General features: G+C 43.1%; 1 protein-coding gene across 1 annotated transcript in view; it reads left to right on the forward strand.

Annotated features, from left to right (window-relative positions):
- RNF157 (ring finger protein 157) overlaps positions 1-14,881 on the forward strand; it is a 114,543-nt gene that overhangs the window by 64,933 nt on the left and 34,729 nt on the right. Inside the window, exon 3 of the mRNA XM_058173297.1 lies at positions 9,491-9,579. Coding sequence (XP_058029280.1) covers positions 9,491-9,579 — 89 coding nt within the window. The remainder of the gene's footprint in view (positions 1-9,490; positions 9,580-14,881) is intronic.

The following is a 14,881-nucleotide window of genomic DNA, read 5'->3' on the forward strand; positions in this document are numbered from 1 at the left end:
AACCTGGTATTACAGACTACAGCATCGAAATATGAGCTCTAGTGTTGAAATATTTTGGTCATAGTTATGTGCCTTTTTGTAGAATTGTAATAAATTCACTTTTGCCCTTGCTGTCAAAATACATTTGTGCAGTACAGTATTTGAAGATCGGTGTCATTCTGTAAGTTTTCCTGTGACACAAGAAAATGTAAATCGGTATGTTGTGGTCTTCTTATGACCTGCCAAAATAGGGACAGGTAGTAACAGTAGAGTTCCTAGGAAATTGGGATAGAGTTTTGGTCTGCTTTGATATGGAACAAGATAGACAATTTTGTAGATCCCAGTTTTGTTTGGTATTACTTGCACCACTGAGTCCACGTTCCTGGTCTGTATGCAAAATAAAATTAAAGTACCTTCAAGCGATGACTTATCTCTCTATTGGAGTACCTACAAGGAAGAGGAACCCACCTTTTCAGCAAAAGTATAGCTTAAGATCTCTTAATTATATCAGTCACTTCAATTACATATGACTCGCTCTTATCAAGTACAAACCAAATCAGTACCAGTTTTAAGTCTCTTAATGGGTTCTCTATTTCTGCTAATCTCCATTGCTACCCATGCTTCTGCTCATGCCCAGGAGTATCTTATTTTTTTTATTTAAAAAAAAATCACTTGGTATTATTAGACTGTTTTGCAATAATTAAATCAAACAGTTTATGCATAATGCTATTACTGCATGAATGGGAATGGTTGGAAACAGAAGCTCTAAGGGAAAAGCTTCTAATTAAATTTACAAGGAATTTTTAACCAGGGGCTTATTTCTGAGAAAACATTAAAGAAGATAGTTTAAGCCTTGGGGACAGTATCACCTGATAATGTGCTTCTATATTAAGTGCTGTATGTATACAGAAAAGTGGTACTTCAACTGTACTACAGAGCCTTACATTCTTCTGAGCAGGCAAATTTAAAGTGTGAAACAGTAATCTTTTCAGGTGGTAGACCCCCTAAAATAGTTTAAAAATCATTTAAGTGGCCAGCCTCCCCAGTATTTTATCTTCATGCTCGCACATTGAAATAATCTGAGATTCTAACCTTGCTTAGTTTTAAGGTTCAGAGTTTTTTTTAATGGCATAGGATCTCTTCTTGAGCAGACTAGAGAACTTCCAAGGTCCCTTCCAACTGTGTTATTCTGTTATTCTTATTTGGGGAAGTTGCAGGAAAAGCCATTTATGTGGGTTGCAGGGATTGTGTTGTTGATACCTTCCATAAAGCGAGGAGGCAGACAAGTAAGAGCACAAGTGACTAGTGAAAGTTACCAGCCAAGAACGAAGGTTCAGAGTAAAGCCCCACAGTGACTCTGTCCCAATGGGCATTTTGTTCTCTATCCCAAAATTCTTGTGGCTTCCAGAATTACTTTTGCATCACCCCAGTGTATCATTCCATGGTACTGCCCATTTCCCATCTTCATTGGAATACAATATAAGTACAAGTATTACTGAGCATGTGAAATTGGAAGAAATGAGTTTGTCAAACTCCAATAAAAGAAGTTTGGAAGAAATCATGTGAACAATTGTTAAATTGCTATTATTTTTGGTATGAGGACTTATAGTATAGATAAGCCAGAAAAGGAAATTGGGAAGATTAAAGGTATTAAATCTTGGGTTTAAAGGCATAGTCTTTCTGCAAGGTTTAATACGAATTTGTCTCCATTAGCTTTGGTGAAGTTGTGTACCTCTTGCTTGATTTTAATTGGACCCAGTTCTCCTTGATGCTTTTTCTTAGTATTCTTAAGTCTGCCTCCAACTAACATTAGTTATCCTGCACTATTATTGTTGAATTTTAAGATGGGTTCTGTTAGGTTCTGGAAGTAACGAGGCTGGAGACCAGGGTAGTGACAACAGCTCTTTAATATAGGGTGAACCCAGCAACAGGCTGGGGGAAAAACCTCTCCTTTTATACAGTTCTGCTGGAGGCTTCGTCCAATCAGCAACGTGCTGATTTCCCGCTCAAATATTTAAAGGTACAAACATGAATACATAACACTCCTCCCCTCCCAGAAAACACTTTGCCTCTATTTACATATTTATTCACATGTTATTTTTCGACGTAGTCACGCAAATAACCTGGGCGTCTCCTAGTTCTTTCTGACCTGCGCGGTTCAGTTCTGGGTGGTGTTTTGAGCTGGTCGGAGGGGCTGTTTTCTCCTCCCAGCTCTTTCTCTGGGCCAACGGGCTCCGGATTATTGGCCGACTCTTTTCTTGGCCATCCGGCCTTGGATTAATTTTGAATTTTCCTGCTGCTTCCCTCGGGGACCTGATGGCGTCGCTGGAACTCTGGGACCTCAGCTAAGTCTTGCGCCTCCCCCGGGTCATTGTCAGCTGTGGATTCAAATTGGTATTGGTCATGATCTGTTTCATTTGGTTCGGTTTGGTCAGTTATTCGTTTCCTTAACTGATCTATGTGGCGCCTCCACACTCGGTTGTCTGGTAGCTCTACCACGTACGATTTTGGGCCGGTTATCTTTATTATTTGTCCTGCGAACCAACTAGGGCCGTCCCCATAGTTTCGGGCCCACACCCCGTCGCCTAAGCTCATTTCCCCTGTCTTTTCTAGTTCCCCTTGTAACCCTCGGGTGTGTAATGGGGTTCAAGCGGTCAAGTGGGCACGGAGTTTCCGTCCCATTAGCAATTCGGCTGGGCTTTTCCCGGTGGCCGTGCTTGGGGTTCTGTGCTGGACGGCTAGGAAAAAGTCTATTTTTGTTTGCCAGTCACCTGGCTTGAGCCTGGACAATGCCTCCTTAGCGCTCCGGACGGAACGCTCTGCAAGGCCATTCGACGCAGGGTGGAAAGGCGCAGAGAGGGCATGTCGGATGCCTCCTCGCCAGGTATTCTTCAAACTGGGCTGCCGTGAATTGGGGCCCATTGTCGGACACCAGAGTGTCCGGCAACCCGTGAGTTGCGAATAGGTGGCGCAGGGTTGCGATTACTGCTTCGGCCGTAGTGGACTTCATGAGTATGATCTCCAACCATTTGGAAAATGCATCAACAACCACTAGGAACGTTTGGCCGTGGAAAGGGCCAGCAAAATCAATGTGGATTCTTGACCAGGGCCCTTGGGGCTTTTCCCATTCCCTGACTGGGGCCGTTGGGGGTAGAGGTCTGGACTCTTGGCAAGCCTGGCATTTCCCTACCCTCTCAGCAATCTCTGCGTCCATGAGTGGCCACCATACATAGCTTCTAGCTAACCCCTTCATCCTTACGATCCCTGGGTGACCCTCGTGGAGGAGGTCCAATACCTTTCCCCTTAATTTATCAGGAATTATTACACGATCACCCCATAACAGGCACCCCCCTTGAGCCGAGAGCTCATCTCGTTTTTTAACAAATTCTTTGAACCGTTCGCCCGGCGCAGCGGGCCACCCTCTCTGTACCCAACCGAGTACAGTCCTTAACACAATGTCGGTATGATGCCGAGCCACTTCCTTAGATGTGACTGGGCCAGAGTCAAGAGTCAATAAGTAGGATGGGCGTCCCGGAGTGGGGTCTTGATCGCCCCTGGTAGTGGGCATCGGCTTAACGCGTCTGCATGCCCACTTCTTTTCCTGGTCGATGCTGCAGCTTGTACGAATAAGCGGCTAAGAATATAGTCCATCGGGTCAAGCGTGGCGAAAGTGCCACAGGCGTTGGCGATCGCCAGCCAGTATCCTAGTAGCGGTCTGTGGTCAGTCACGATTTCAAAATTCCGCCCAAAGACATACTCGTGGAATTTTTGACCCCTGACACAATGGCTAGTGCTTCTTTGTCTAATTGGCTGTAGTTCCTCTCTGGGAGGACATCGTTCTAGAGTAGAAGCTATAGGGGCTTCTGTGCCGTTTGGAAGTCTATGGCTGAGTACAGCCCCACCCCATAAGGGAGGCATCGCAAACCAGCACTAGGGGTAATGAGTCGTGATATTGGATGAGCAGGCTATCACTTGAGAGCAGGTTCTTTACTGCTTCAAAAGCCCTATTTTCTGACTTTCCCCAAGACCAAACAGTATTTTTCCTAAGAGCCTATGCAGCGGTTCCATAGCAGTTGCTTTGTTCTTTAAAAGACCGCGTAAAATTAACCAATCCAGGAATGCCTGCAGCTCTGCTTTGTTTTTGGGCGCTGGAGCCTTCCTAATTGCCTTAACCTTGCTCTCAGTAGGGTGAATTCCTTTCTTGTCTATCCGGTAGCCCAAGAAATCGACGGATTCGACCCCTATCTGGCATTTGTTTGCCTTGACTTTTAATCCGGCTGTCCGGAAAATGCCCAAAACCTTTCTTAACGCTCCCCAATTCCTCCATGTTTTCCCTGAAATTAGGACATCATCAGTAGGAACTACCCTGGGAGCCCTGCAGTAGTCGTTCCATCAGGTTTTGGAACAGCCCTGGTGCCACACTGACCCCAAATTGCAATCGGGTGCACTTGAATGCCCCCTGTGCGTTACAATCGTTTGGGCTTGGCTGTGCGGGCGTCTACTGGCAGTTGTTGGTAGGCTTGGGCCAAGTCTAACTTTGCAAAGACTTGCCCTTGCCCCAAAGAGTGCAATAAGTGTTGCACCACGGAACCGGGTAAGCGCTTTTCTGTAAGGCTTTGTTAAGCGTCGCCTTGTAGTCAGCGCAAATTCTAATTGACCCGTCCGGTTTATTGGGGTGACGATTGGCGTCTCCCACTTTGCGTGATCGACTGGCACCAAAATCCCTGATTTATGAGCTTGTCCAGCTCCTTATCGATTTTGGTTTTAGGGCAAAGGACTCTCCTCGCCTTAAGCCTAATGGGGGCTACCTGGGGGTCTAAGTTGAAGGAAATAGGGGTCCCCTTGTACTTGCCCAGGCAGTCCTTGAAGACATCTTCGAACTCGTTAAAGAGAATGTCTTTCAGGTTGCAGTCACTTCTGTAGATGCCAGTCACTCCCATGCCCAGGGCACGGAACCAGTCTAGCCCCAACAGACTGGGCAGAGTTCCTTCGACGATCGTGATGGGCAGGGTCTTCTTGTGAGGGCCGTACTCGACTCGGACGGAGGTGGTCCCTCGAACAGGGATGCGATTCCCCTGGTAGTCGTGGACTCGTAGCCGTTGTGCTTGCAGGTGGCGCTTCGCGACGGACGGCAGCGACTTCGCCAAAGTGTCCCAGGACATGATGGTGATCGCTGATCCCGTGTCTACTTCAAGCCGGCACCGTACTCCCTCTATTTTTGGCTTGGTGAAGATCTTCTTCTCCACTTTGGTCGAGGCGCGGCCTATGACCACAGTTGTTTGGTTGGAATCCGCGCCTTTTTTGTTTGAGCCAATCGCGGGTCGCCTTGCCGATTCCGCGCTCTGATTGGCCGATTTGAATTTTCGGCGGGAAGGTTGGGCCGCTCGACAAACTTGAGCTAGGTGCCCTTTCTTCCCACACCGCCGACATGTCGCGTCTTTAAACTTGCAGCGTTGGCGCTGGTGTTGACCCCCGCAGCTTCCGCATTCGTCTCGGTCCCCTTTGTCGCGTTTCTCGGTGCGGCAGACCCCTTCCTCGTCTTCACCGTCGGATTCGGTCTGAACCTCCTCCTGGTGCACGGAGTTGCCTTCGCTCGCCTTTGTGGGACCGGCTTCTGTAGTGTCTCTGCCGCTTGGGAGGACATTTCATGTGCTCTGGCTTCGTCCAGAGCGTTGGCCAGCGTTAGGTTGCTCTTTGCTAGCAGCCGTCGCCGTAAACGGATGTCTTTGACCCCTCGGATGAGTTGCTCGAGGAGCACCTCGTCTAGGTCACGGTATCCGCAGTCCTTGGACGCTCTTCTTAGGGCGGCCATGTAGTCACCGATGGACTCGCCCTCCATCTGCCTTCGCTCTCCGAATTCAAACCGCCGCACGTACTTGGACGGCGTTGGTGCGAAGTGATTTTTTAGTAAAGTCTGTAAAGTTGGCCACGACACCGACTGCAACGGCGTTGGCTCTGCCAGGGCTTCCGCGATGTCGATGACCTCCGGACCGCAGTGGCTTAAGAAATAAGCCCTTTTTCGGTTGTCTGGAACTCCGTGCAGTTCGTTGGCTTCTAGAAAGCTTTCGAAACGGGTCATATACGTTCCCCATTTCTCCTTAGCCGGGTCGAACGGTGCGGGCGGAGTGTAACTGGCCATCTCCGCTTTTCTGCCCTGGATTTGCTGGGTTCGGGTCTATCGTGCTTCAGCTCGGTTCTGGTTCTCCTCAGCCTCGAGATCCCATCCTCGTCGCCAATGTTAAGTTCTGGAAGTAACGAGGCTGGAGACCAGGGTAGTGACAACAGCTCTTTAATATAGGGTGAACCCAGCAACAGGCTGGGGGAAAAACCTCTCCTTTTATACAGTTCTGCTGGAGGCTTCGTCCAATCAGCAACGTGCTGATTTCCCGCTCAAATATTTAAAGGTACAAACATGAATACATAACAGGTTCTGTACTTTGACAGTGTCTGCTTGTCTCTTTGATTTGTATTATAACTGCTACTATGGGTCTGGCTTCAATAGCACGTAAGTTACTTTTTACACCCTTTCCCTTTGTTTTCTCCTTTGATCTGATTGAACAGAAGCAGGGAGTGAGATTTTCAGCGATCTTTTTTGGCATACTGTAGCTACCTGGTTGTTAATAATCACAGCACTTATTTTTAAAACTACAATTGTACAAAGCAAGTGTTTGTCAAACTTGCAGAGGGAAATCAGCAACTTGGGGGAAATGAACCTTGGAGCTTTTAGATTTGGATGAAGTCCAAACGATCTCCATGGAATGCAATATATATATTTGCAACAACTGCACTTAGTGAATTTAGGAAACCTGAACTGCACCACATGAGTGGGTCACTCAGCTTTCTAAAACCCTTCTACATTTGCAGTTGGATCATAGCCTGGTTAGATTGTCTTTTAAAATGTAGGGAGGCTTTTATATTTTTCAGAGGTTGGTGGCATATATTAATGAATCTATTGCAGTATCTATGATGTGATCCTACAGAAGTCATTTGACTGCAAAGGCAGATTGTAATCACTTTAGACTTCCTACTTTTCCTGCTGCTTTATACCATAAACCCCATACCAAAAGTAATACAGCAGATACTGCAATAGATTTGTTAAAATGTATCATCAGACCCACTATAGTAACCGTTGTATTTGAACAATAATTATACCTCAGAAATGGAAGTAGCTGTTAGATAATCGTGTCCTAGTTTAGTAATTATACCTATTACCTTCTGTGTGTTGGGTTAAAGCCTTTTAGTGTGTTACCACTTGGAGGCACTAAAACACTTGACATGAGGGGTAGCAACTATTTACCCTGGCTTCCTTTTTGAAACAATTGTTATTGGAAGTTTTAACAGTAATAAGAACCAATGCACACTAAAACAGAATGGAGAAAGTGAAGAGAGGGAAAAAAATAAAAGCTAGAAGTGGCATAAGAAAAAAAAAGAAGTAAAAAAAAAGAAGTAAAATAAAGATAAAAAGGCCTCTGATATTCTTCACATCAGTTATAAAAAAATTATATTTTAACCTTTCTTCAAAGTTGCATTATATCTTATTTCTAAAAATAATACAGTCTCCCTATCTAATCATCAAAACCATAAATCACAAATCATTTTTTTTTAATTTTTACAGGTAAAGTCTATAAGAGGTTTCCGGTTGTCAATAAATGTGGATATTGTCCTTTCTCTTTGTCCATACCCTAACCTCCTTATGAATTGGTAAATGCCAAATTGGTTTGTTGGCAAGCTGACAGTAATATTCAGCTTCTTGCTCATGTAAGATAAGTGATGGTCACATAACATAATATAGCTATGGATGGGAATGCCAGTTAGAGTAAGACCTTGTGATTCAAGGAGAAATCTAGTTCTGAATTAGTAGTCCCATTTTACAGTGCTTTTTCTCTACCTGATGAGTAACTGCAATGCTTGGAAAATTCAGTTTTCGCTATGTTTAAAAATACCTTGCTGTGTTCTATATGTAAAATGTGATTGCGGAAAACATGCTCCTGTATTTTCTGGAGAGACTTTCTTAAGGCTACCATATCTGAATTGCAGAAATGCAGAGTGACCACTAGAGGTGGCTGTGGAGTACAAAAAACAGTAACTTGTTGCTGACTCTTGTGGATTTGTGCAGCCTTTTTTCCCCCAATCTTGTAGAACCCGGCTTGATAGATCTTCTTTGACTTTTGATTTTCTAGAAGAATAAAGGCATTTATGAAATAAAGGCATTTATAAACCACTTGAACCCCACTGGGGTCTAAGCAATTTGATAATGTATATAATAAAATGCAGTAATAATAATATGTAGAAATGATATGTAACTTATATAATAAAAACAACAACCCTAGTAATAAAGTAATAGAACCCCATATAACAGTAATAAAAACTAAAAACTTACAATCCAGAAGATGGAGTAATAAAACATATACAGGCTCACATAAATTCACTTGAAAGGTAGCATGTGATGGTACTGTGGAGCAGGATGCAGGTGGGTCAGGAGGAAAAAACACACACCTTGAACCCACATTAAAGTTTCATGAGTAAGTGTTCCTTTCTGATGTGCTGTGGAAAAGAGAGAACAGAGCAAGCCACAAACATGATAAGAAAGAGTGATAGATAAAAACCAGATATTCTTAATTTTGACTTAGTGTGGGTGTTAGTAAATTCAGTTGAAAAAATCAGAAGGTTTTGGCCACTCACAAGAATGACTAAAGTCACCACATCCCTCTGTCTCCACAGTCTTGATTCTGTGTAGTTTGCTTGCTTCCTTTCTTTCCAAGCAAACTCTATACCTGAAAAAATCTCTCTGTTTCTTGTTATAAGATACTGCAGGTGACTAGCACGAAGCAGAAATCTTTTTCTTTTTTGGAGTACAACTCTGGAGTACAGGTGGTTAAATAGGGAATTCTGAGACAGCCAATAAAGAATCATCACAGGATATCACAGGAAACACTGCCAGATACTGATCTAAATTAACATTTGCTGGATCAGCAAGCTAAAAATACTCCCTCTCACTCCGCTGGGCACTTTAGACTATTATAAGAGCAATTGTCAAGGGGTTGGTGGGGGGGAATATAGGAACATAAAGAGGTTGCTGGCTAATCCGGGAGGCTAATCCACCTGCAATCAGCTTTTTTCTTATTCTCCTCCCCAAAAACTAAGGTGCATCTTATACTCCAAAAAATATGGTACCTTACTTTTCGGAGTATAAAACGCACTGGAGTATAAGATGCACCTTAGTTTTTGGGGAGGAAAATAGGAAAAAAAATTCTGTCTGCCAGGTATTCATCTGGCTAGTGTCCTTAGTCTGGTCAGCTTCAGCACATTAGTTCACTGTTTTTGAGTGCACACTTTGTAATTGTTTGTAAATTGTTTGTAATTTCAAACAATCACTAAATCACTGTTGTAAGTTGAGGACTACCTGTATTTCTTAGGCATGAAGATTCATTTATTCACTGCAGTTTAAGCCTCATAGCGTGACTTATATTCCAACAGCTAAAACTTGCATTTCCTCTTGTGTTCTGTTTAGTTTCCATATGCAGCACCTCCTCCCCAGGAGCCAGTGAAAACTTTGAGGAGCCTGATCAACATCCGCAAAGACACACTGCGTTTAGTCAAGTAAGTCAGTGATTTCAGAACAGGGATTTGTTCTGCACTTTGAACCTTTAACTCAATCAAAGCAGGAAAAAAATACCCCAACAAAGAGAACTGCCTAGCATTATGATGACTTAGTGAATGGGACTTCCTGTGGCTTAAGGCTTTTTGAAGGGAACTTGTTTGCTTGAACGGGCTTGCCTAGGAGCCGCAGAAGAGAATACAAAGTTAGACCGGACAGGGGTGTGATGGGGTAACTACAGATTTGCCATTCTCCAGTCCAGCCTTTCTCAGCCTTGGTTTTTCCAGATGTAAATCCCATAATTCCAAGCCACCTTAGTTGTGCTAGCTGGAAATTCAAAGAATTATCACTTCAGCACTTCTCAAAGGCCCAAGTTGGAAAAGCTAATCCAGGCCAACATTGGCTTTCCAAGGATTTTATCTCACCAACTCAGCTTTTCATGGCTTCTGTGGGTAGAATCACAAGGAAATGACCTGGGACCTTCTACAGGAAAAGCAAAACATAAATTGGCAAAGATTTCTTGGCCTAATTAACTTTAAACATTGATATGTGTATAAATTTAAATGCATTGCCAAGTTCCCTTGTCTAGTACAATAGCATAGGTAGTGTATGGCATGCCCTTTTAGCTATTTCTCTGGAACAATGCTGCTCCTCCTCTATTTAGATGATTTGGTGCTGATGTTTGTTTGTTTTTTTCTTTCCAAATTTGAGTTAAGAAAAAAAAAACCAGAATTATAGGGCCAGAAGGTATCTTGGAGGTCTTCTAGTCCAGCTGCTGCCCAAGGCAGAAGACTTTATACCGTTTCAGACAAATAGTTGTCCAATCTTTTTTTAAAAACCTCCTGTGATGGAGCATCCATAACTCTGTGAGACAAGCTGTTTCACTGACCAATTATTCTCACTGTTCAGAGGAAGTTTCAGGTTGGCTCACCCTCTAAGGTTCCTTGTCCTTGTCCTGCCCTTGGGTGTTTTGGAGAATAAATCAATTCCCTCTTCCCTGTTACAACCCTTCAACTAAATGGCTATCGTGTCACCTCTAAGCCTTTTCTTTGTTAGGAGAAGCATGCCTAGTTCGCTTAGATGTTCATTGTATGATTTAGCCTCCAGACCCTCTTTGTTGCTCTTCTATGCATTCTTTCTAGAATCATCTTTTTTGTATTGTGGTGACCAGAACTGTATGAAGTATTCCAAGCAAGGCCTTATTAGTGCAATATAGAGCAGTACTATCACTTCTTGTGATCTTCATTCTAACCCTCTGTTGATGCAATTTAGGATTGCATTGGCTTTTTTGCCAGCTGCAGCACACTGCTGGCTCATACTTAAGTAGTGGTCCACTAGGACACCTAGATGCCTCTTACAATTACTATCATTGAACCATGTATTGCCTATTTTGTACCTGTATATTTGGTTTTTTCCTGCCTAAGCACAGGATCTTACTTTTTTCACTACTGAATTGCATCTTTTTGGATAGGATCCAATGCTCAAATCTGTCAAGATCCTTCTGAATCTTGAGTCATCTTCCAAAAATGTTAGTAATTCTCCCCAGCTTGTTGTCATCTCCCAATTTGATCAGCACTCCTTCAATCCCCTCATTTTGGTCATTTATGAAAATGTTGAAGAGCACTGAGCCCCCACTGTATGCTTCCTTCCATGAGACGTAGTTCCATTGAAGGCTATACATTGAGTGCGGTTGGTGAAGCAACTGCAAATTCATCTGCTGGTAGTGCTATCTGTCCCACATTGTTCTATCTAAGAAGTGGGCTATGATTTACTTTATCATATGCCTTATTGAGGCCTAAGTATACTATATCCATAGCATTTCCTTGGTCCACTAATTTAGTCATTTTATCAAAGAAGGCAATAAGGTTTGTTTGACAAGATCTGCTTTTAACAAACTCATGCTGGCTTCTAATAATCACCTTATTTATTTTTAATTCATTCTTGTCCTGTTTACCCATTGCTTGATTATCTTTTCAAAGATTTTCCCAGGTGTTGATGTCAAGCTGATTGGTCTATATAGTTTCCTGAATCCACTTTTCCTCCCTTTTGAAATATTGGAACCATATCTTTTCCAGTCCTCTGGCAGTTTCCCAGGAATCTGATTTGTTCAGTTGCCTATGCCTGCATTATGGTGAATTCTAGTATGACATGGTCATTCTCCCCCAAAGTTTCTACAACTCTACTCTGTCAACCACTTCATCCTTACCAGTAAGAATTAACTCCAATGTAGCTGACCTTCTAATTCCCTCCTCCACTTTTGAATGACAAAATTGTCAGCTAGACATCTGAGGATCCTCTTTGATCTTCCACTTGCTGCTGCAGAGTTTGTTTCCTAGTTGATATCAGGATAGTTAAAGTCCCCCATTACTACAGTGGTTTGTTTCCTGCGCATCTCAGCCATATTTAACCAACTATAGTATATACCTATAGCAATGTCATTTCTTTTTCCTCCAATATTCCCTCAAATACTTTCAAGAAGGCTTTCATCCATGGTATTGTGTATTTCTATAGAAATATAGTAATTCTTTACATATAGTGTGACAATATCTTTGCAGCTCTTAGATGCAGTTACATCAATAGCGCAGAACACAGATATGTCAGCAGAAGCAAGCTTCCCTCTGACACATATTTGTGTGAACCAGTTCTTGTCTTCTTCCAATTGTGATTTAAATATTGAAGCTTCTTCCTAGCTCTCATGCGACATGAAAATCAATTAGCAGAAATCCCCATCTTTGTGGATTTCTTTAATTGGGAAGTCTAGCTACTGAATCTCATAGGCTAGCTGCTAATTGACAGTGTCCTGTGCTTTAGGACTCTTGAAAGCTGGGTGGTATTTTTTGAATTTGACTTCAAAAAGGAAAGTGAGAATTAGCTCTGAACAATTACCGTATTATGTACAGATGTTGCCAGTTGGAAGCAGTCCAGACGCTCTTGTGCAGCAGGGCGTATCCGTGTGCAGCTCCTCAAGATTAACACGGAGATTAAGTGTGAACAATTCTGGGGAAGAATTTCTACAAGTGTTGTGTAAAATGATTTGATCAGTTTCTTGTCTCTTTTTGGTTTTTATCTTCCCCGTCTGGCTTTCAGGATAACTACAGGTGACAATAGGATTTAAATAAAGTTGAATTCATTTTTGTTGCTAGGCTGGGATTAGAGGGGAATCAGTGCTAGCTGTGTAGATCTGCATGGAGGAGGGAAGAACTTCCTTAGTGGTCAAGGCTCCTCACTTCAGTCCCGAGAACTAAGTTGTTGGATTCTGGCAATTATGAGCAGGTCTCAGTATAAGATATTTTTCTACCAAGTTAATATGCCTTGATTTTGATTGCTAACTGCTCTCTAAAGTCCAGGGGTCACCAACCTTTCGGACCTCAGGGACCACTAAATTCATAATTTTAAATCCCACTAATATGATCTGCCTAATGATCAACTGGGTGAGCGTGGCTAAGTGGTCACGTGACTGGATGGGTGTGGCCAACTCAATGTCACTCACGTCAAGGGACAGCTCACCAGCCTTTACTCACCCCTCCCATCCACTCCTTAGGGCCCTAATAGGAAGCAGTTGTTGGAGATAAGCAGCCACCATGAGAAAGAATTGGCAAAACAGCTCAGTTCAAATTGGATCTGGCTGAGAAGGAGGCTCAGCAGAAGCACCTTACTGAGGACTAGGAGCATAGGCTTTCCAAGCAGAGGGAAAACCTGTGGAAGTGCGAGGCCAGGTCTCAGTGGGCTGAGATGGTCAGCCAATTCCAGGCCATGATGCAGTCCCACTGGAATGAGGCCCTCCTTCGGCTCTTCGCCACCAGCGGCACTTCCCTCCAGCCTTCGCCCAAAGCCCCACACCAGGAGGCTGAAGCAGACCCCAAGTTGGAATGTCTGCCCCCCCCTCCGACACACACAAAAGGACCCTGAAGGGGGAAACTCTCTGCAGCAACACAAACTTTCATTGCACATATCCAGCCCAGGGGGCATAGTTTGAGGACCCCTAATTTAGTGCAATATAAAAAATGCAAATAATTTTTCTGGGGACCACCAAAATTTTCTCATGGACCACCAGTTGTTGACCGCTGCTATAATCTTTCTCCCTCCCCCTCCACCTGATCTAGAACTTGCATATGGTTCTAAATGCAAGTGCATTCAGAAATTAAGTGTGCTTGAAGTATGGCCTAAAACAGGCAACCTTGCAATGGATGGAAGCCATTTATAATGTTTCTCTCTAAATGCACTGCCGTGTATTCCTTTGGGTTTACTCTGTTTTTGCAAAGGTAACAAGTCTGTGTTTGTCTCCTGAGAATCCAAACAATAGGCAAAGATGTAAAACATGCAAGCAAGGCCTTAGTTGGTAATTGTTGTTTTCATCCTGCAGTTCAGCAGTGTCAGTTTTCATTAAATCAAGTGGATAATCTTCAACTGTCACTTTCTCGGCAACGACCTGGAAGAATTTTATTATGCTAATGGACTAGCTTTCTGGTTTCATATTCTTGTCCTTTATCTCTTCTGTTTTCATACTCAGGAGTCAGTGATTTTGGACAAAAGCTGTCCCTGTAATAACCTGGGACTTCAGTGGTTTTGCAGAATTGGTTTAGCACATGGCTGTCAAACTCAATCGTGTCACGTGACATTTGTTGCCTTTGCGGAGCTGGGGTAGGCGTGGCCTGCATGTGACACATCCGGCCTGCGGGCCGCCAGTTTGACAGGCCTAGTTCAGCACTTATGGTGTTATTCCATTCCCTTATAATCATTGGTGGCAATTATGAAAAGTCTGGCTGCAGGTAGTTCAGTCTTCATGGGAGATGACTAATGTGTTGATGTTCCTCACTCCCATCCACCCCAATCATAGTAGAGCCCAGCAAGGGAGGAGAACACATAATGTTGTCCTTAAGAGAAGGAAAGGAAATTTGGAAAACTCCTGGCAAATAATTGATAAATCATAGGTAACGCTGGTGTTCTCTCATACTGACAAATAGCAGATTAATGTGTATATGAAAAAGATACAATAAAAATATTTGGGTTATTTATTGAGAAGAACTATTGAAAAAGTGGAAGAGGGAGTCATATAGTACTTTGCTAGAAGGAAGAGGGGCATGAAAACTGGTCGGGTGACTTTGGGCCAATCGTTCTATCTCAGCCTGATCCATCTGACAAGATTGTAGTTGAGGGGAAAAGAGAAGGAGGAAGGAGTATTAGGTAGGTTTGCCGCCTTAAATTATTTATAAAAATAATAAAGGTGGGATAATAAATAAATAAATAAATAAATAAATAAACAAATAAATAAATAAATAAATGTAGCCAATAGGTATAAATATT

The sequence above is a fragment of the Ahaetulla prasina genome, chromosome 2 (assembly GCF_028640845.1).
Source record: "Ahaetulla prasina isolate Xishuangbanna chromosome 2, ASM2864084v1, whole genome shotgun sequence".
Lineage (NCBI taxonomy): Eukaryota > Metazoa > Chordata > Lepidosauria > Squamata > Colubridae > Ahaetulla > Ahaetulla prasina.